General features: G+C 40.1%; 1 protein-coding gene across 1 annotated transcript in view; it reads left to right on the top strand.

Moving 5' to 3' along the window:
* The window catches only part of LOC105230709 (uncharacterized), a 147,383-nt gene that overhangs the window by 59,484 nt on the left and 65,652 nt on the right, over positions 1-22,247 (top strand). Inside the window, exon 2 of the mRNA XM_049451604.1 lies at positions 4,824-7,961. Within this exon, the coding sequence (XP_049307561.1) occupies positions 5,455-7,961 (2,507 nt within the window). The 5' untranslated portion in view covers positions 4,824-5,454. The remainder of the gene's footprint in view (positions 1-4,823; positions 7,962-22,247) is intronic.

Genomic DNA, 22,247 nt, shown 5'->3' with positions numbered 1-22,247 from the left:
ATATAAAACGAAATGAATTCTGAAAGCAAAAACACATGAGCATTCCATTTATGCCATTCTTTCGTTGGACGGACGCTTATTTGTGTACACAGAATGGACAGCAAACACACACGCGCACACAAACTTGTACAAACACACAGGTTGGCATCAGAGTGTTCAATTCGTTTTAAGTAAACATTTATTAAATGGCAGAGGCCATGCGAAGAGTCGAAGAGCTCACCATCAGGTTAAGGCAATAATTCGTACAAACACACATACACTGATGTTTGCATTTGTATGGTTGTGTTGCGAAACAAATGGTAATGCTTTGCAGCAACAACAGTAAATGAATGAAATTCTATCACACAGCCACTCGTGTGTGAGTTGTGACACTTAAATTGTACTCATCACTCAATGACAAACGCTTGAAAATACCCAACTGAATGCGGACGCACCTGTAACGGAATTAAACGGTCGGAAATGGAAGAGCTTTTAAGGACTGACTTGACTGACTGACTGCACATGTAAATACATCTGTTATTGATATGCAAATATTTTGCTGAATTTTCAGAATACTTTGGGGTTAAATGAAGTGCACCAAACTACAGACCAATCGGAGCTATGTAAAGTAAAAAATATTGTTCCGTTTTTAATTTTTTTGCTGGCATCATGAATGCGGGATATAATGACATAGAAAGTGTTTCTGACAATTTTGCATTTCTGAAACGAAAGGTGATAGGAGACGAAAATAGGATCAAATACAAAAATACTGTGCAAAAAGGATCATGGTACAATCATGGTGAAGCTCAACAAATGGAGGATTGACGCCTCGAAAGGTTATACTGAGTATTTGGTAAGATTGGAAAGGAATCATCCACTATGGCCAGAACTGATCAACAGAAAGGGTTTCGTCTTCCATCAGGCCAACCCTTGACCACACATATCTTTGAAGACGTCATTATATATGTGACGAATATATATCATTATTATAGCAGTCCGTTTCAATTTTGATCACCTGGTTTAAATGAAAGAGTATGTATTGAGCAGGTAAAGATGGGCTTATTTTGGGACCTGCTGAACTTCAGATACTCGACTAAGATTTCTAACTGATTTTTGGTGTCACATTAGTATGTATGTTAAATTAAAAAAGTTAATCACTCGGTTTACTGAATGCTATAATATCGATATAAAGGCTTTGGTATAAACGATCAATGATTTGCACCAAATCATGCTGGCATAAAGTATATAAATGGTGTGAGTCCTATTCTCGAACTGTGCACTTGTTTATAGAAAAATGTTTTGTACAATGTCGTAATACACTATCAACCACAATTTCTATATATGTATTTCCGCTTCAGATCCAAAATCGGATTTATCAATCAAATCGCGATGCGCTACTTTTGTGGACATACATATATTTTAAAGACATATTAAGAAGAGAATTGCAACTTGTTATTAATAACGCCTTATATCTCCATACAACGGTCACTTATCACCGTCATGTTGGGCCACTATGGGGCGCCCGTCTAATTTCACACTTACATCTCGCTTTCATCGCTAAGCACACCAGATCTGCTTCTATGCAAATTAATATTGCTGCGATGCCATTCCTCCTCCTTTCACCCTTTCTCTCTTTATTGCAACTTCGCTTAGCACGCAGACAGTTTGGACTGCGCTGCAAACGAGGCGGTTTGTCAAATTTATGTTAATGGGAATGGCGATACGACAGCAACAGCCTGACATGGCGTGAATTGATGTGAGTGTAATTATTGCGGCAACACAGGCATCAGTGGCAGATGCCGTGCTATCAAATAATGCATGCGCCGTCTCCACGAACTTTCACACGGGGGAAAAGCAGCGCAACATGCCACATGGTGTCCTGGGCCAATGCAACAAACCTGCAGCTGCGCTAAATCAAGAAACCAAGGCACGCTGCTGACTGTTTGGACTAGCGCCAATATGTCTTAGCACTCTAACATGCGTTATTATGCGGATTTCAAAGGCCTTGCACGGCTTTGGTTGAGCGTGAAAGCTGACGCTGCGCCGAAAGTGAATATTACCCGCAAATGATCACCCCTCCGTGTTTGTGTTGACATCAGTTTGCATAAGATCCGTGAACAGAAGGTGACAACCAGGCGATCAAATCGCTTGCATATTCTCATATAAGTGCGCACATCTGTGTGCCAGCACCACATACCGTTTGGTAATTACGCAGCTGAACAAACAGTGCATGTTCGCTTTTGTTAGAGTCCCGAAGTGTGAAAGTTAATGTTGGAGCGCCGCTTGCAGCAACTGCCGTGACTGCGCTGACATTGAAGTCGCACGCCCCCTAAACTTTACTTACGCGCCCTCATTCGCACGCCCATACTTCCTCCCTCACACACTTAGCGATTGTTGTATTAAGCCTACTTTGGCTTACATATAGAAGGATGCCTGCCACTTTGCCAGTCACTTTGCCCGCGTCATACACGTCGTGCTTTTCTTCAGCAGCGGAGCGTGCGCACTTTTCTTGCCCATTGCCTTTAAGCAGCAATTAAAAATTTCCGCTTTACCACACATCTTAGCATATTAAAGCCCCTTGTATGCACTCGATACGGGCATGTTTGTGCTTGTACAGGCGTTGGGGCTGCCTACACTCATAAGTATTCATAAATACCCAAGGAACCGAAAACGCTCATAAGTGCTTAAGCGTGCGCCTGCTCTTGTGTGTTTCGCGCGTAACTTTTCTCGCTGTTCCTTGCTTGTTTGTTGTATTTGTTGTTGTTTGCCATTTCTATAGGAATCCACGTCGTTGTTTTCAAACTTTTCGGAAACGAGCGCTGAACATACACGCGCTCATGCGCGCACACACACACGTGACTGCTTGTGTGTTGCATTCTCCAGCATTTAGTGAATGCCTACTTTGCTTTATGGCGCCTTAATTGTGCCGCTTGAACAAATAAACAACTCTGCCGCATTTCGGATTAACCGAATCTCAAGTGTGTCGGCATTTTATGAGTTGCGTAATTGTAATTGAGAAATATTATTTCGACTCAGCGGCTGTTGCGAAGCTTATTCAAATAAAGCAGCGAGACCGCAGTGATTTGTCTTGTGCCTTGATATGTGTGACGGAAAGGCGTGTTATCCACTTCAAGGGACAATAGAAGAAAAGTTAGCCAGTTTTGAACCCTTTCGCTTGTGCTTTATTTTATAATTTAGCAGACTGAGTATTTTGGTTTAACCGAATAAATTGACTTATGATTTAAGTTGGGTTTTTAATCAAATAAGTAACGTTTGTTGCTATTGTCTCATCACTGAGTCCCTGTTCTTCACTAAATATTTAAGTCTTTTGTAAGGTTCTTTCTTTATCAACATTTAAAGTTGGAACATATAAAACAATTTATAAAAAGTAAGAAGCCTTTATTCAACACATAAGAAGTATTCAGAATTTATGTAATTTTTTTCTGGGGAGTTATAACTCCATAGGACATACTAAAATTAACCGAAATATTCAGGTCAGGAATATATATGAGATCTTGTTTTAGTAATCTGAAGCAGAATAATAAGCCTCCTAACTTTTAATCTGTACTAATGACAGAAATTTATTTGAAAATTCAACGTAAGATGTATAAATTGCACGAAGGAATGTTTATTATTGTTGTGTGGAGTCCGTTACATGGCTAGCCGAACAGCAAACGATTACTACTTCATTTTACAGAACCAAGTGGCTTAACTTCTACTGGATGTCAGTACACAAAGCCATTGAAAGCTAATGAGATATGAGGCGAGATTACCAAGAGTGGTGTTCAGCTGCAATTCGGAAATGTGACCGAAATTTGTAATGCCAAGTATAGTATATAATACATATATTACGGTCTAGTCAGCAGCATCTTATTCTTAAAATTTTAAATTCTTACTAGCAATATTCTATTTACTATAAAAATATTGTTGGAATGCTCACTGTCACTCACAGTCTGATGGCAGAGAACTCCTGGAAAATTGGTGAAGCAATGTTTTCTGCACTTGCACTAAATAAAGAGGGAACACTTTAAAAGTTGTAGTTTGAGAAACCACAGAGTCTGTAGAAATTTACGACAAGCGCTGCCATCCTGAAGGATGACTACTACTGCTTCACTAGGTGTTGGTATTCAATCTGGTATCAAGATTGGTCTAAGCTTTACAAATTTTAAACTTATCATGTGATAAATTTGGAGATACCTTTTTAAATATATACCGAACATAATTTAAGAGATTCCCCCGGAAGTTGTAACAGTTGAACGCACGCTTATATAAACTTTCTAAAATAATAATGTCTTCTAAGTATGAACAAACCCGAAAGCAGAATATATCATATGCGAAATGTTAACACTAAAAATTATGAATGAACTTTAATAAGAAATAACCTGGCAGGTTCGTGAACGAAGTTCGATTTTCATAATGTAGTTGCAGTAATGCAACAGCTTAAATTATTCGACTGTTATAATTTTGATAACATTTTTAAAATTTTGTAAAAATTTTCATAAAAAAATCATTAAATATCCTGAATGTCGAATAAATAATATTATATTAATTCATTGCCTTAATAACGGTCCAAAAAATGCTCGATTTAAAATCAAAATATCGAATGGATTGAGCTGTTTGGTATTACTTTCAGCGAAGCTGAAACCCGATTCGACTTCACGCTGAGTAATTATCAGCAATAAAAGTCATTTAAGTTTGTAAAGCTCAACCGATGTTTTACGGTGTAATTATCAATAAAGTGTATTTAATTTCGTGCGAAATAAGTTTGACCATTTAATTTTATATAAAGCGTCATTTCAGATATTTTATACTTTAAACTACAACAATTTCATTTTATTTTGCAGATCCGTAACTGACTTCCGGCCTATATTGCCACCACGCTTTTCGCCAATTCTCCTCTCCCTAACGCGATTGCTCGGCTGCTGGCAAACGATTGGCGTTTAATAGCCGTTTATCCAGAATTTAATTTACGCAATTGATGTGCCATGAACGAGGCAACCATGAACCCTGACCACATAGTGTCAACACATCAGGCAACGATGATGCCGCTTCTGCCGCGCTCGCGAAATGATGACGCCAGCAGCAGATGAGACCGCGACAAGAGCAATTAAGCACTCATTGGATTTGTTATTGCACCAATTAAGTGCGCCATTAAAAGTATTAAAGAAGAAAGTCCGCATTAAACGCGAGCGGAAGAGATAGTGGAAATAGCTTAAGTAAAGCCAACCACAAATCCGACTGAGGTACCTAAGTCAAAGCAGAAAGCCAGAGGAGCAGAGAAGCAGAGAAGCAACAAAGTAGAGACAGCTAATGTTGTAAGTAGCAGCACCTTGAAGCAGACTACAAGCGAGTGAAGCGTCTGAAACCTCGCGCTTCCAACAATTGAGATTCCCCCTCACAAACGCACAAATAGAATCTACAAGCTGTAACATTAAATAATTAGTGGATACATTCCAAATAGCAATCAGCAAAACGATGTGGACTCGCACAGCTTACCAGCGGCCGTTGGTATTGCTGATGTTGTTGTTGCAAACATGCTCTGACTTCAATTTGCATGCGGATGCTGGTGTTGCCGCGTCCCCCGCAGTGCTGCAGTCCGCCGAGGCGGAAGTGAACTCCGAGCACACTGACCTATATAACATCCGCCACGGACGCTCCAAGGTGCGACACTCCAACGAGAAGGATCATCTCCTTTGGGCCATGCGACCACAAAACACGCCAGCAGGAAACGATAATGCCAAAGCAGCCGTTAACATCCGACCACAAGGTGCGGGCGGAAGGAGTATCACCGCAAATACGTCACAAAACGCCGCGGATGCAGCAAGCAGTGACATTATAGCCAGCGACTACGATAATGAGTTGATGTCCGGTGCTGCAGAAAGCATTGCGTATAACCTAACTGTGCGTCAGAGCAGGATAACAGCTCAACAACTCAGCGAAAAGCAAAGTCGGTTGGGTGGACTTTGGAGCATCGATGCGGACAGTAGCATACAAACGGGCAATGGACATTTATTCGGCAGTGATTATTGGCGAAACTCGGATGCGAATGGCTCTTTGATAAGCTCGGCGGAAATTAACCCGGCGCAGCGAGCGCAATCTGCCACACATGCAATGCCAGAAAGGCGGTCACATTCAATTGCCACCGCGGCACTGAATTCAGCTATTAAACGAAAACACACTGAAAACTCACACATATCGCTGGATTATTCCCACCAAGCTGCGAAAACCACCGACACGCCAGATGCTGGTCCTGGTGGGCTCGCCACCACGGAGGCGCCAGTGACACATCGCATACGCAAACTGCATATGAAGAAGATAATGGAGAGCATACGCAACAGCGCCGACAAAGGTCTCGGTGTGAAGACATCGAAGAGCCATCATCGCAGCCTCATGACCGCCGAACAGCTGCAGGGTAGGCCAATGGATGTGGAGCTACTAAGTGGTCAAGATAGTGCTGCGGACGACACAGACATGCAGGATGATGACAGTGTGGAGGACAATGCCGACAGTGACGCTATTAACAGCAGCGTAGATGAAACTGCCACCGATGATGAAGATGCGGACGGAGTCAGAGATTTGAACAGCCGCAGTGATGAACAAGACGCGGATAGCGATAACGGCACGGCTGGTAATGAGGACGCTAGTGATGAAAGCAATGCCGAAGACATGGCCAGCATCGATGGAAGTGAAGACGCTAGCGATAACATATTGCCATCCGACATGGATGGCAGCAGCGACAGTGACGGCGCATTGAATGAGGTTTTGCAATTAGCAGACGAATTAGATATATCCGTCAATTCCATGGAGGATGTCTACCAAAACGACGAATACATGACGACAACCTCAAGCTATGTAACCACAAGAGCCGCGGAGAGTGCTGAGCTCACTGAGCAGGCTGCAACATCACCTACACTTTTGAGTGGTGGAGCAAATGAACTCGTCACCAAAATGCTCAACGACGGTGCTATTGTTAAGACCATCACAAGCGCTCCTATGGAGCCAAAAAAGGCAACAACGAAATTGCAACTCGTACAGAAAACTATAACACCAACAAAACTAACGTTGCTGCCGACAATCGCAACAAAGGATTTTGTGCAACCGAAACTCGCAACCATAAGGAAGTGGAAAAATCAGACTCAGTCTGTGGCGCACCAAAATGAAATTTCCACAAACGAGCGAAGCGCGTGGCATGATGCTGGCGGTGGAGCGTCATGGAGAGGCAGTTTAAATGAGCATGACTCTGTTAATACGAAGATAGCTGATTCGAAACCTAAAGACCTCGTTTATTCGCATGAGGTGCATGACGCAATTGAGGTGTCGCAGTTCGAAAGCGCTGAGGCCAGCAACGAGACGGCACCATTTGCTGACGAAGACAATGCAACTTTGAGCACTCTGGAGCCCATTAAAAGTGGAGCGGAGGACCGAGATGTCATCTGGTTAAACAGTAACTTTTCGCAAGAGCCCAATCAGTTAGCGAGCACGAGTGTCGGTGGTGTTGGCTTGGACCGACAGCAGTCTTTCGAGATCGAAGAGATTAATTTCGAAAATGTTGTGCTAGAAAATGCTGACGACATAACAATGGACGACGGCCATATGGATAATCGTAATGCGCACGGTTTTCCAGTGAGTAATACGGGTGATGTGAGTGCGGATGTAAATGGTAGTGAAGAGGACGGTAACGAAACGGATAACGGTGAAGACGATGAAACGAATCGGTTCTTGGCCGGTGTGGTAGATGCGGCAAACGAAGATGAGATTTACGATTGGGACGAGATATCGCGTAATAATCGTCGAAATCTGATGCGCGGTCGTGACGTCGTAACGAAGTTCTTGCAAATCGTTGAAACACAACATTTGCTCGGTGCCAATTGTGAGGCGGGTACGTCGTTAAATTTAGGCGAAGGCGTGGTCGATCGTTACGCGCAGGATCGCTTTCGTGTTGAAGCCGAAGTGGCGGTGAATCGGGCGAACATGTTGACCAGGTGAGTACAGAGGCAAAGAGGGCATAATTGAGTGACGATATACATATGAAATATTTTATAATTTGTGAATATAATGTGTGGATTAGCGCCAGGTTTTAAGGTATAATTGATACTTCTTCTTCTTGACTTGCGTAGAAACGGCTTACGCGGTTTCAGAGGTGGAGCATCTTCATCCATTTGGACGACATGACCTAGCCAGCGTAGCCGGTCCATCGACTACAAATGCGACTAGCCAATGTCCAATGGACCATATGGCAGAACGGGAATAATTTGTGACTTATAGAGTTTTTGTTTGCCATAGTCGTCATCAAAAGGCGGGACTATCATCCTAGGCTGTTGGAAATTTTTTCATTGGGGTGCCATTTTTTACGGGGCGGGTCCCAAACTCAGCGGCCAATTCTGAGGATAGGATGTTTCGCCTAACTCTTTCACTTTAGTGCGTCTTGAAATGTTTTTTGATTATCCAGAGGGTACGTGGTCTAGGTCCGGAAGTCGTGAGCTGCTTGAACCATATGTAAAATAATCGTTTCTGGTCACTCCCAAGTGAATGGCGATCAGAGAACTTTCCTCACTTGCGTGAACTTCTACGTATGACTCCTATCCGAATTGATACTAAAACTGGTTGTTTGTTATGTTTTTGCCCAAAACTGGGTAATTTTAGTTCGTGAGGAAATAACCTCGAATCTCATTTGTTTTATTTATTTCTTTTGTTCACTAAAGAATTCCTCAAATTGCTTACGCTCTTCAGAATTAATTACGAGCTCTTCAAAGAGCAAACCAAAAAAAAAAATTACAAAGGAATGACACCCTACTCATTTGAGATAACAAACGTAAACCAATCAATAAGCAATAAACATTGAGAAGGGAAATTAAAAATTCCCAAATAGCCCCTCGCAATGTGAAGTGTAAACGAAGAAGAATGAAAAGCAAATAATGGAAAATGAAGAGCAAACAAGCTGTTGAAAATTTAAAAATTCTACTGCCAGCCGTTCAGGAATATGGGAGTGCACAAATATTGACCCTAACGGATATGTAACGTGAAACCATTGTTTGTAGATAAGCAGAGGAAATGCTAAAGAGACTAAGAGAGTCAGCGCTAGTTAGAGCACTTCAGTAATTGTTTTGAGTTGGAGACACTTTTGTCGAAGCAATGAAGTTTTCGTTTTCGATTCTTTCGAAAATATATTTTTGTCTAGAGTACAAATCGTTCTAAGGAAACTTTGGATGGACGTTTGATATATTGGGTACTCGAAAAAGTCTTTTCGTATTTTTGTCAAGGTTTGAATAAGTTTATAAAGGTAAATCTCACTTAGAAATCAGACAATTTAAGATGCACACTTTTTCCATTAATCAAAAGGTCTTTTTAGAACGAACTCAAATGCTACATAAATTAGCAGAATAACAAGCGATAAATACAAATACAAAAACCAAAATTGATTTCTGAAAATTGTTGTAACTAACTGCGCATGCAGTTCTTGCTGCGGGCGTATCTTTAGAAAAAAGTGTAGAAAAGGGAATAGCAGTCAAGCTGACTGACAATCCTTGGTAGCTTATCTGCTGATATGAGGAAATAAAAACGTCGAATTAAGGGAGTGGAGCGCAGTGATATTCTGTCCACTGACCGCCAAGTCGGCACGCTTGGGTTGCCACGGCACCGTGGTTGCCCGACGAAGCTGGTGAACGCTGATGATGCGTGGGGAAGAAAGGTCCGGACGTGTGTGTGTACATGTCGGTAGCTGTCCGGCGATATTTGACATTTCAAGGATATTTGAGGCAACTCGTGAAGCAGCTCGTGTTCGCTATCTAATGGCGAAGGGCACAAAAAGTTGCCCAAACTCAAGACATGTGTGGGTGGTTAGTGTTTTACAGTTATTTACAAGTCCACATATGAACTTATACAAACACTTCCATACATACAAAAGCGAAATATCTTTCTAACCCCATGGAAATAGTTCTGAGTTTTCAAATACACTGCGCTTAGCTAGCAATCTTTTTGTGTATAAGAGAAGTAATTGTTGTCGAAGCATATAAATACATACATATATACACATAAAGAAAACTACAACAGCAAGAGAGTGATAACCCTGTCAATAAATGCGCAACGCCGAAGCGTCAAGCGAAAGTTATCCCATCGCCAGTCGTTATCCACTTTGGTGCGATCTGCTGCCCCGCCGTCGCAGCCATACCGAGCATTTGCAGCGGTTAACATGTGTCCGCACGTGTGTGCGTGTGAAGTTCAAGCAAAGTTTTGATTTCATTTTTGGTTAGACCGCACACTTGCGCCAAAGAAGACATGCTACCCGAAAAAGTTGAAGCAAAGTTGTAAAGTAAAAAATCGGGATATTTTATAGAAGATATTATAACTATAAAATATTTGAAATCTGTTCCACGTAGCTGAACAACAAGTGTGCATGTGTGTGTGTGTATGTGTGTGTGTCTTCAACATTTTTATATCAGCTTTCGGCAAAGTGCAATATGTGCTCACTGCTTACTTCCAAAGCTGGCAGTTTATAAAGTTTATAAAATACACGATTGATACCCGTTCGAATTTGGGTTTAGAATGCATCTGTGAATAGTATACATAGTTTAAAATAAAAATTTTACAACGCTGGCAGTCTTGAGCAGTAATGAGCTCTTGTATATACATGCAATGTCTCATTAATCCTAATCGTCTCTGCTTTCTTATTAGATTTTCGAAGTACACAACTTTTAATATTGCAATAAAATATGAAATTTAACTAAGAAATGGGGAAGCGCTCTCCGGGCCGCATAGAGCACATGAATATATACATTATTTATTTGAAGATATTTTATTATATATATAGATATTGCAGAAATTAGAGTTTATATGTAAATTGATTAAAGATTAAATTACTTTTTCAAAAATATTCTTCTTCTGCTTGACTGGCGTAGACACCACTTATGCGGTTTTAGCCGAGTTAACAACAGCGCGCCTGTCGTTCTTTCTTTTCACTGTTTGGCGTCAATTGGAGATCTCAAGCTGGTCGAGATCTCCTGGTTCCGACGGTGTGGAGGTCTTCCTCTTCCTCTGCTTCCCCCCACATTATCAGATATTACTACTGAATACGCAGCAGGTATATTTAAATGCACTGATATTCTTTTTGGAGCAAAATAAGTTCGCAAATATATTTTCAATATGAGAGCAGATTTTTTTTTAACAAAGTGAAGTTTTTCAGCATGTTTCTGAAGTTCTGAATAAGGTGGCCCTTTATTTGCAATTGAATATGCCACCTTTGTACATATACAGTTTATTGGCCACCTTACAATGATCAATATTTTTAGATTTTACTTTTTTCATATTTCCATACCACTTGATGATACTAAAACCTTTGTCGTAACTTCGATAAGCTCTTCACGGCATTTTAGTTAATTTATTTCCCTTTTACTAAACTATCTTGGTTTTCGCATCATAAAGTTCTTGCCGTTGGTGCCCTCGGCATTTTATATGATGAACATTTTAGCCAAAATTATTTCTGAAATAAAATCACAAGTGAATAAGCTTTTGCTAAATGTTTTTTGCAAAGATGTACTCCTAGGAAGCGAGTGATTTCATTCACTTTCTCATTAAAAGAAAAATCTTATGTGGGGATATTTGTAACTGTGAGTTGAAAGACTTTGGACAGTGCTTGCTATTTTCAATATATAAAGTCTAGTTTAAATAAGTCTATTATTTTTCAATAAACTGAAGGTTTAATTTAGCATAGAATTATGAAAAATAATTGTTATGCGATTTAGATGAAATGTACACTGCTATACTTGATAATTGGAATTTTGAAGGTTATTTCATAACGCCACACGTTTCAAAGAAACCTTCGTCCCTATTAGCAAAAACCTGCGAGAGCAGATTTTCGTATGCTTTTCTGGTGACGAATTTCTCACCAGCAAAATCGTTCGCCATATATAGCTCAAACCAAGATCACGGAGGTTTTCGCGAGTCACTATCGATGTGTGTGGTCTGGCGTTGTCCTGATGAAGCACAATTCCTAAGTTGTTCACCAAAGCTGACCACTTTTGGGCAATTGTTTACCACAGACGGTACAATTTTTGACGGTTCAGATCAAAATTATGAAATTGGTCGTAGGGGAACAGCTCATAATAGATGATTGCTGCCAATGCCACCAAACACTCAGGAAACACTTGCTAACAGTCAACTCTGGCTTGGTCACCGTTTTCGCTGGCTCACCGCGATTTGACCACGACGATTATCGTTTGATGTTGTCATAGGTTACTCACTTTTCATGTGACTAACCGCTCAAGAATTGATCGATTTTATTACAATACAATATTGATGCCCAAATGAAAGCTCGATCCGTGCGTGTTTTTGCGTCAACTCGTGTGATACCCATATATCGATTTTTTTGTAACGGTCGGTCTCGACAATTTCCATTATTTTACCGATGCTTTGGACAGTAGTCTTCCAGAGCGTGGTACATCTTTCAAAATTGCTGGAACATGATTTACTCGTCCTATAACAGGGCTCTAAGCACTATTCACACTTTCAGTCGCTTGGTTCGCCTTTTAGCCTTAACGCAGTAAAACTGAAAAACACTGCTAATATTTTCTTTGATGGTGTTCATCTGTGAGGTGTGTTGAAATAATATTGAGTCAAGCAATCACAAAACCGTCTGAAAGTTTTTTTAGTACAAAATCTAATTTTTCTAAAGTCATATTGCGTAACCCAATGATACTTATGCAACACGATAGTATCATCAGTACATAACTGATTACTAAGGCCATCTATGGGCATAATAATGAATTTCTATTTACTGGACTTAATATTGTAAAAGCAGCGGATTTGGCGAACTTCATCTTAAGGCTTCAGTGCTTACACTTTATTAAAAGAACACCTAAAGTTGTGAAATCTGTTAAGTAACGCTTTGGAAATAAGTAAGGCTTAGATAGATAAGGCTTTATTTATTTAGTACTTTGAAACTAGAGATGGTTTACTGTGGTTGAAAATAATTCTGGAGTATTCAGAGCATATGAGATCAGTAAGAATTTTGAGTATATTTCGAGCTCAAGTAAGTTTAGGTCCTCAAATCCAACACTTTACTTAACGAATTAATTAACTACAACCAAATTCCACCAGCCGATGTAGGTCTACTCCTAGCAATATTCTCAACAAATAAATGCTTTATTTTTCGCATGCTAATAACAGCTTCACCACTAAGCTCCATACATATGAAAAATTTTCCAAAAAAATGCTGAAAAAATTTTCAATATTTTTTCAAATTTATCTCGAAAAACTCAAATAAAACCAAGTGAAAGCGAAATTCAACTGCTTAAAGCTGCCCCACAATATGCGCGAATTTGCTTAAAATTTATTTTTATTTATTTCCTTCTTCTTTTTATTTGTGTATTTAAGATTTTCCCCGTCTCTTTTGTGCGTTGCTTTGCAATTCGACGGCTTTTGTGGACACTTGTGCGTGTCTTGCGATAAACGGCCTAAAAATCAGAGCTATGCAAATCTCAGCAGCGGGCGGCTCGGGAAAAGAACACAACCACAACAACAACAATAGCAATGTGGAATTTGTCATTCTCCGTGATTTGTCCAAAAGATAATGCGATTCGTACGCTTTTATGTTTATTGTACCAAACATTAGAATTCAGATTTGCCATTTGATATTTTGTTTCCATTTTATTACGTTCCGTTTTGGTCCCCCGTTCGTGCGACAACATCAAAGGGCAGCCCATTATCATAATGCAATTCCTTGCAATGAAACCACATCAATAGAAGCGAATTTTTGTTGTTACCGCAATTTCATGCACAGTTGAAGGAAGCGTCTTGTCAGGGGACGGAAAATTTGAAAATAAAAATTCATCACAAATATTTCTCAAACATGTCCCCAGAGCACATAACACATAAAATGCTTGTGTACATACGCAAACAGCCAAAAATAGCTTGTCGTCAGTGAAAATGGAACTGGAAATATGTAGGCATGTGAATATTGAGAAACAAAACGTCAACAAGAAGTGTGTGGGCAACGCATTCCTGGCGTTCTTTAGATTTTTCCCAAATTGTTTCACCGCCTGCCGCTGCCGCATCGGCTGTGGGGCTGAATGCACTCGTCACTGGGTCGTGGGTATTAATAGTGGTCGACCCTTGGTCGGCAATGTCAAACTTCCGAATGTATTTCTCAAATTAAAACCGTAACAACCGTTATATGAGTACATATGCGCAATTAGGCCGGAGTGAGTGCGAGCTACAGCATTCCAAACGGTTTCTCTCTTCACATGCAAGCATAGATGTTCGCTTTGGAAAATACTCTCACGGCTTTGCATGTTATAACGGCATTAATTTTGCGAAAATTTACTGTTGCTTAAACGAGGCAGTCAGCAAGATACTCGACGCACATATATATTCAGGCAACTTTCGTGGTTAACTGCCAGCTCGAGAAGCTGCAGACCTGCCTTGTATTGTCTCGGGGAACAAGGATAGTGTGTGTTCAAACAAGACAATTTTACTGCTCTTCGCAAACTTTACAGCTAAACTAAGCCATTTGTTAGAATACTTTGTGGCCTACCGTCATTTCCATGCAACAAGCTGCAGCCGACCCAGTTCCGTGCGAGCATTTGCATCTGCCGCCCTGCATGAATCCTTCAATTTGTTTTGCAGTGTTTTTTTCTTCTTTCCTTTGGTGTTTTTGGGTTGCAGCATATTCGCAGCAAAAGTTCAGAGTGCAGCAAAAGTATAAAAGTTGTTCTGCTGCGCTGCTGGAAAATTGATAGGCGTTTCAGTGTGTATGTGCGGAGACAGAGCCAAGCAGGGGCGTGTTGCGGCGCAAAGTGCTGTCACTGTGAACTGCTGACTTTGTGAAGCGTTACAAAAGTTTGAACAACTGTTGTCACTTGTGTCTTTGGCAAATTGAATTTCTTGCTTCCTGTAATTTGCCACCTTGCCACCGTGCCCACTTGCCTCCGCTGCAACTTTACGCTGCGCTCATGTTACCTTTCAGCATATGGTTACACTTTACTTTGCTTGCTTCAGAACCTGCTGCGATTACGGCAATGAGGTGCACCTCTTTTACTCGAAATTGCGTACATTTGCTGAAACGCTTATCTCCTCTCTAACTAATTTCTCAGTTTACTACAAACGAGGCGGCAAATATGTTTTCGCCTTTAATTTGCCTATAGGCCTCTCTGTGTATGTACTCAGTTGTGTTTTTGGAATGTGCTGATGTGGTCGCTTGATTGAAATCTTGGGGCCAAGTGTTAGGTCACTGAAATACATACTTGAAAAGCACCGAACAATAAATTTAGGAAATAAATTAAATTTATTAATTGAAGGGAACATGCGAATATCTTACCCCACACCTTTTATTGTGTCAGTAGATGTCACTTATATCAGTTGCTTGTTCGATTCACTACTCTCCAAAGCATATCTATGAGTTGTGAACATACAGTCAAGCAAAGCTTTTTAAGATTTTGTGCCTTGATGTACTCGAGAATCCATTTATAAATGATCAGAGTATCGATTTAGCCATGACCATCTTACTGTACTTCGTTTGCATGTCTTGCTTATCTGAATGTACAGCTTCTACCAATATTGATGACGTGATTTTGACAGCTCGTGGCTGTCATACTGGTTTACGAATTTATGTCAAATTTTGTCGGTGTGTTCCCTGCTATTCCGCAACCTTGGCAGATGTTGTTGTAGGGTATACCCATTTTAAACGTATGTTCCCCAAATGGCCAATGCCCTGCTATGGTAGCAGTTAATCTGTAGATACTGTTCCTGGACCTATTTAATAAGTTGTTAATTAATTTATTTTCATATATTGGCCATAGCTGTTTATTTATATTGCATTTTGTTATATTTTTCCATCTGTTGTTTGCCCATTGTTGAAATTGTAAAGTAAGCTCTCTCCTAGTTGATCCTAGCGGGCTTGGTATTAACTCGTCTGCTTTTTCGTTGTCGAAAATATTCCTGTGGCCTGGGATTTAGATGAGGTCTTGATCGAGCTTGTCTTTTAGTTAGCTCAATTCCTTCGTGCAGTTAAGGACTATGCTAGAATTAGTCTTGGGCGACGATAAGACCACGAAATCCGTCTGGCTTCCGTGTATATAGTTGCTTTATGTATCCTCCCGTCCCTTAGAGCTTCGCAGGCCTTCTCTATGCCAAGTACTTCCACTTGAAAGATACTAGCCGACACAATGTATGTTCATAGATACTGTACCGGATCCTGGAAAATGTGTGTAAGGGTGGAGAGATGAAAAAGGACCCTTGGTGGCCATTTGGGTGACATTTTGTTCGAATAATAAACATTAGAATGTTATCTGCATTACAAAAAAAAAAACAAGGCCCGATTTGACTAAATTTTATTTATTTCATTTTAACATAATGACTTTCTTGTGGATGGACCCTTCATATACGCAAACTTGTCCTCAGTTTTTGAGAAATCGCAGGTACTGACCTATCAAAATCAAGTCCTTGTATGGAAACTCCTTTATATGTGTGTCCAATATTATGCTGTCAAAGGATTGATAAAGCAACTCATCGAACGTAGATCTTCATACAGTTTATTAAACGCCTGCCAGCTTTATCTAACTCGATTTAATTTTGTCAAAACCACACACTGCTTCAAGGAAAACTAAACAGCCACTTCGAATAGTATTATTTGCACCAAACAAGCTGATAATGCGATTCGCCATTTTCTTAGTCATTGTCCTCCTAATGCCGCTCTCCTAACCACCGAGCAAAAGCATCCGAACAAATGCTTGCGTCGGAAGTGGTGTCAACTTCCGAGACCGGATTCTTACAGCCAATGCCGAGTGTTTCTAATTGCCAGCACTCACTTTGCATACAAACACACTCACACATATAATCACGCATACATATATACGAATGTTTATCTTATATAAGTTCGCTGCTTGCATGGGAACAGGAAATGAGGCGAAACGTGATTGAGAAGCCATGCAAATGCGCTTGTTTACTCTTCTGTGGCGACAATTGCACCAACTTGCAGCTCGCCATACAAGTGCATCCCCACAAGCGCCGAGCATTTTACATTAACCGCTTTAGTGCCAAAAGACACTAACAACATAAGCATTCTGCCATGGACAATTGTTAGTATGCAACGAACCATTGTTGCAACAATTGTGCTGTTGCAGCTGCACACAATTTTCAATTGTTCATTTATTTCGCATTCTATTTTTGTTTATTTGTTCGTTATTTGTGTTTTACAAAACTCTGATAATAGTGATGCCAGCGCAGGCAATAAAAATGTATGACAATAGCCAAACAACAACAACAACGCAGCGCATCACAATTCGCAATTACATTTTGCAGCTCGGCGGCACCCTGTAGGAAAGTGTGTGGCTTTGACATTTGCAGTTTCTTGCGTTTGGTTTTCTTCACCGTTTTTCGTTGTTAAAGCTGACGTTTATTGAAATGTAGAATATGAAAGAGTACTTTCCTCGAAAATACAAAGAAAATCCTCAAAATTGAAAATTTATTTTTTATTGCACTTAAAGACAGAACGTAAACAGCTGATCGATCGGCAAGAAAAAATACTCGTATCACATTGGAAAAGTTCCGCGAACCGAACAAAGTATATCATATGCTCAAACAAACGAAGAGCACTTGTGGTGCAACCTTCTCTAATATGTCTTCCGACGAATACTGATTTAAAATATGTAAAACAAAGAAGCAAAATTCTCTGAAGATAGCGGTGGTGCCACTTTTAGGAGCTCTTTTCTCTCTCTCGCACGCGGATTCAGCTCGATAACTTTGTTGTTGTACATTTACATGTAATTATTTTGACAAGAGACAGAACCGAGTAGAGAAATGGCTAATACCGTCAACTAATATCAATTCAATAATTTTTAAACAGGTTTTCCAAAACCTTAGTGACCTTCTAGTCTGATCTAATTCCCACTTATTCCCTCAGGGTGCTTTTCATTTGTAATTGCACTTCGTCTGCTTGTCTGAGTCTGCGTTTCTGTTAGTGTTTGTGTTAGGGTAAGTAAACATTTGCAATTGCCATCGCTTGGAGGCAGCGAATAATATTGTTACATCATTGCCATTTGCACTTGCCCACATGGAATAGACAATGACCGCAGCACTCCAGCGACAGTAAATAGTGAACTTTTGAATACCCCAACACAATCACCAGCGACAATGGCAAACAATACTGATGCGAAATACAAATAGTTGGTGTGTCGAAATTTCAGTTTTTGTAGTCAGCAATTTTTGGTGATTAATAGTATAATAAAGAGTTCAAAACGTTTCTTTCACTGACGGCTGGTAACGAGGAAGGCTGGGACTTGCGGCACGCATATTTGTGAGTTCGAAAATGAAATAATTTCTGACGTTATAGGGTCGATGAAGCAAAAAGCCGACATAGGCTTCGTAGAATAATAAATCCGCTTATTTCAAGCACATAAAGCAATTACTGAAATTCATGAATTACAATTATAATTATTCGTCAAAATTTTTCAAATATGATTAGTTTTGTTGGTTAGTTTGAATTTCTGTCTTGTCACGAAATAAGCTGATACTCATAAGTGTTCTCAGTACTCTATAAAATTGGTCATTGCTGCTGAACATATTATATTTACAAATGGTTTGATTTATATATTGGCTAGTCGAAAAAGTTTTTTCGGATTTCTAATCGAACTTCAACTTATTTTTTGATATTTATAATGAACTTTAATGAATATGTACCATTTTGGTCGACTACTTTTTGCCATTTTTCCAATAGAGACATTATTCCATCAGTTTAAAACTTTCCTGGTTACTCGGCGAAAAACTGCGACAAGTAATTTTTACAAGCTTCTCTTGAAACCAACTTTACTCCATTAAGGGAGTTCTGCATTGACCGAAACAAATGGTAGTCCGATGGTGCAAGTTCAGGGCTATAAGGCGGATACACTAAAACATTTCTGCCAAGCTCTCCTAGTTTTTTGCCGAGTCATCAAAGATGTGTGTGGTCTAACGTTGTCCTGACGGAAGACGAAGCCCTTTCTGTTGATCAATTCTGGCCGTTTTTTTCGAATGCTTGCTTCAATCTCACCAGTTGGTGACAGCAAAATGTAGAATCAATCGTTCGATCAGGCTAGAGCAGCTCATAGAAGATGATTCCTTTCCAATGCCACCAAACACTCAGCATAAACCTTTCGAGGAGTCAATTCTGGTTTTGCGTTCATTTGTTGAGTTTCACCACGCTTGGACCATGATCTTTTTATCGTATTTGATCTATTTTTCGCCTCCTGTTACCATTCGCTCCAGAAATGGTTCGATTTCATTTCAGCAAAGAATCGCAGATGTTAATTCGGCCCATTAATTTTTCACAGGCAATTCATGTGCTACCCAAACATCGAGCCATCCTTTTTAAATGGTTCAAAAACACTTGATGATGAATGTTGAGTTCCTTAGCGATGTCTTGGCTGCTTATGTGACGGTGCTGGTCAATCTTTTCCACAATTACATCGACTTTATCAAAGATAGGTCAAACAGAATTTTCTCAAGTAATATATACGTTCAATCATTAGGATCGTCTCCTGATGATTTTATGGATTCCAATACATTTAAAAAAATTATAAAAGTAAATATTTCCCAAATTACTATTGGATTCCCTAGAAGCAAATACTCTATTAGTTATAGAAATGAAGCTGTCAGACAATTTTTTCGTTTTCATAAACAGAAATTCGTTTACCTTGCCGTCAACTTTAAATAGTCATTGACTGAAGCGAATGATAATTTCGCGCTCGCTATAAGTTCCTATTATGAGTTAAGACAAAATTGTGACTTGTTTTTCCAATGTACAGAGTAGCACTCATTTTCAGCTTTTCGGAAGTTTGATGACATTTTTACTGTCTCATGCCTTAAACTTGCGTTTAAAGCAGCCGCAAGTCTTTCGTTTGACTTCTTTCGGTCGAAATGCACACTGTCTTGTCTTACTTGCAACATGACATTCGATTCAGTCCTCCCCCAGCAAGGCAATTCGAATGGAGACAGGGAACTGGCACATGTCAAGTCACGTCTAGAAAACCGTTATTGCAACAACTTTAGCAAATTCAAAAATTGAATAGCTGCATGTATTTATATAAATGGTTGTAGCTCCGCGCTTCTAGGACCTCAAATGCAGACAAGGCGATTGCAAATAGAACCACAAGTGAAAAATTGCATGATATGCTTTGGGGACCTTTTGCAGGAGCCCGACCAAATGCGCGCTGCGGTTGAGGTGGCTGGAGCAGATGGTGCAACTCGAGCGCTTCCGGAGAGCGGAAATTATTAGCGCGGTGGCAGCGGCAACAAGCAAAGGCAACAAAGCGACAGCAACAAGCAACAGTGGCACACTGACACACGCAGACAGTCGCTGTCGCTGTCACTGCGACGCTTTTCGCTCTTTATTCCTGCTTCTTCTTGCCTCAGCAGTGTGCTGAGTGTTGTGTGCTCTGGCAGAGACTTACGAAGCACAAGTCTGCCTGCCATTCCCCACACATTGGTTTGTAGCTACGTCTGCATGTTGTGCACAAAACGGTACAAATGGCAATTTGGCCAACTTTTCGCGCAGTCAGTCTTTGATCATTTTTCAAATTTCTGCTAATTTTTTCAATTTGCCAATTTTGTCAATTCGCCAGTTTCTTTTAGCACATTCTTTACGGTCGCTGCGTTTTCTTCCATAGATTTCCCCATAAATTTGCATTAACGTACATTTTTTGTGGCATTTTCTTTCATTAAACGAAACTGCCATTTGAAGAGGCGATAAAGTGGAAGACATGAAAAAGACAGAGCGGGCCAATTTGCTAAATCAATGGGGATGTAAGACTGCTGTGCAGACATGCAGTGACAGGGGTGTAAGTTCGGGGAAGATATTGAATAAAAAATGTGTAAACTTGAGACGTGAGTCAATAAGCTGAATTGTGGCATGAAAAGCAGCGAAAGTACGACTCATTTTGTGCCACATTTAAAATTGATTTTTTCATTAAGTTACTTATTTAAATTCAATATCAATTTAAATGCTCTTCTAACAATCGAATTTGATAGCGACACTAGCAAGCTCAATGGAATATATGCTACACGACAATAGCATTTATAGTTCCACGGATCAAGTGAGTATGGCCACTAATTATCTCAGTGCGTTTTTATGTAGATTAAATTGACCCAGACTAAGTTTTTCGTTATAAAAGATAATGGAATTTGCCACAAAGATCTTAACACACAGAATTAAGCGTCAGAGACCCTATAAAAAATGTATGAAAATGATCGGCATGACGAGTTGAGTCGATTTAGCCATATAGATCTGCATATACGCGAACTAGTCTCTCAGTTATTGAGATATCGAGTATTAGCAACTTTATATTTCCATATAAATTAGTACTGAATGTGGAGCAAATTAGTTAACTTACATTCCAACAAGCGTCAATAGCAACAATAATGTCAGCCTCGAAATCCAACGCAGAATAACTCTTGCCAACAGTTCCTACTACGAACTGAGTAGACAATTGAGAAGTAAAGTCCTCTCTTAACAAACTCTATTAGTCATTCATTATTCCCGTCCTGCTATATGGTGCAGAGGCTTGGACGATGACAACAGCTGATGAGTCAACGTTGCGAGTTTTCGAGAGAAAGGTTCTGCGAAAGATTTATGGTCCTTTGCGCGTTGACAACGGCGAATACCGCAGTCGATGGAACGTTGAGCTGTACGAGATTGACAAAGTTCATCGAATCAAGGGACAGCGGTTACGCTGGCTATGCTATGCCGTCCAAATGGGTGAAGTGGAGTGTTTGACGCAGAAACCGCCGGCGGAGGAGGACCTCCACTCCTTTGAAAAGACCAGATGGAGAAGGACCTGGCTATACTTGGAGTCTCTAATTGGCGCCAAACAGCGAAAAGAAAGAATGACTTATGCGCTGTTGTAAACTCCGTTATAAACTCGTAAACGGTGTCTACGACAATTAAAAAGAAGACATACTTAAAACGGTTTGACTTAGTAGCGCCATTTATGTTCTTTACAGTAACTTAAAGTGGAAATGGAATTAAATCACGAACATATTCGCGTGATTATTTTTTTGCAACTTTCGACGTGGACTAACTCAGCAACAGTACATCGTTCAATTTTATTAAATTTAGGGAGACGAGGCTCCACCAAGTGCCAGTGTTTATCATTTAAAGAGTGAGTTCCATCGAAGACACTTTAGGACGATATTCATGAATATCGTCCAATATCAGTTGTTGTTCTGGAAACTATTCACGCTGTGGGAAACGATATTGCAAGATTGTCATATAATGGTTGAGGCAACTATATAATAGGCATTAG

This window comes from Bactrocera dorsalis, chromosome 3 (assembly GCF_023373825.1).
Source record: "Bactrocera dorsalis isolate Fly_Bdor chromosome 3, ASM2337382v1, whole genome shotgun sequence".
NCBI lineage: Eukaryota > Metazoa > Arthropoda > Insecta > Diptera > Tephritidae > Bactrocera > Bactrocera dorsalis.
The sequence above is the reverse complement of the archived record's forward strand: the minus strand, read 5'-3'. Positions and strand labels throughout refer to the sequence as shown.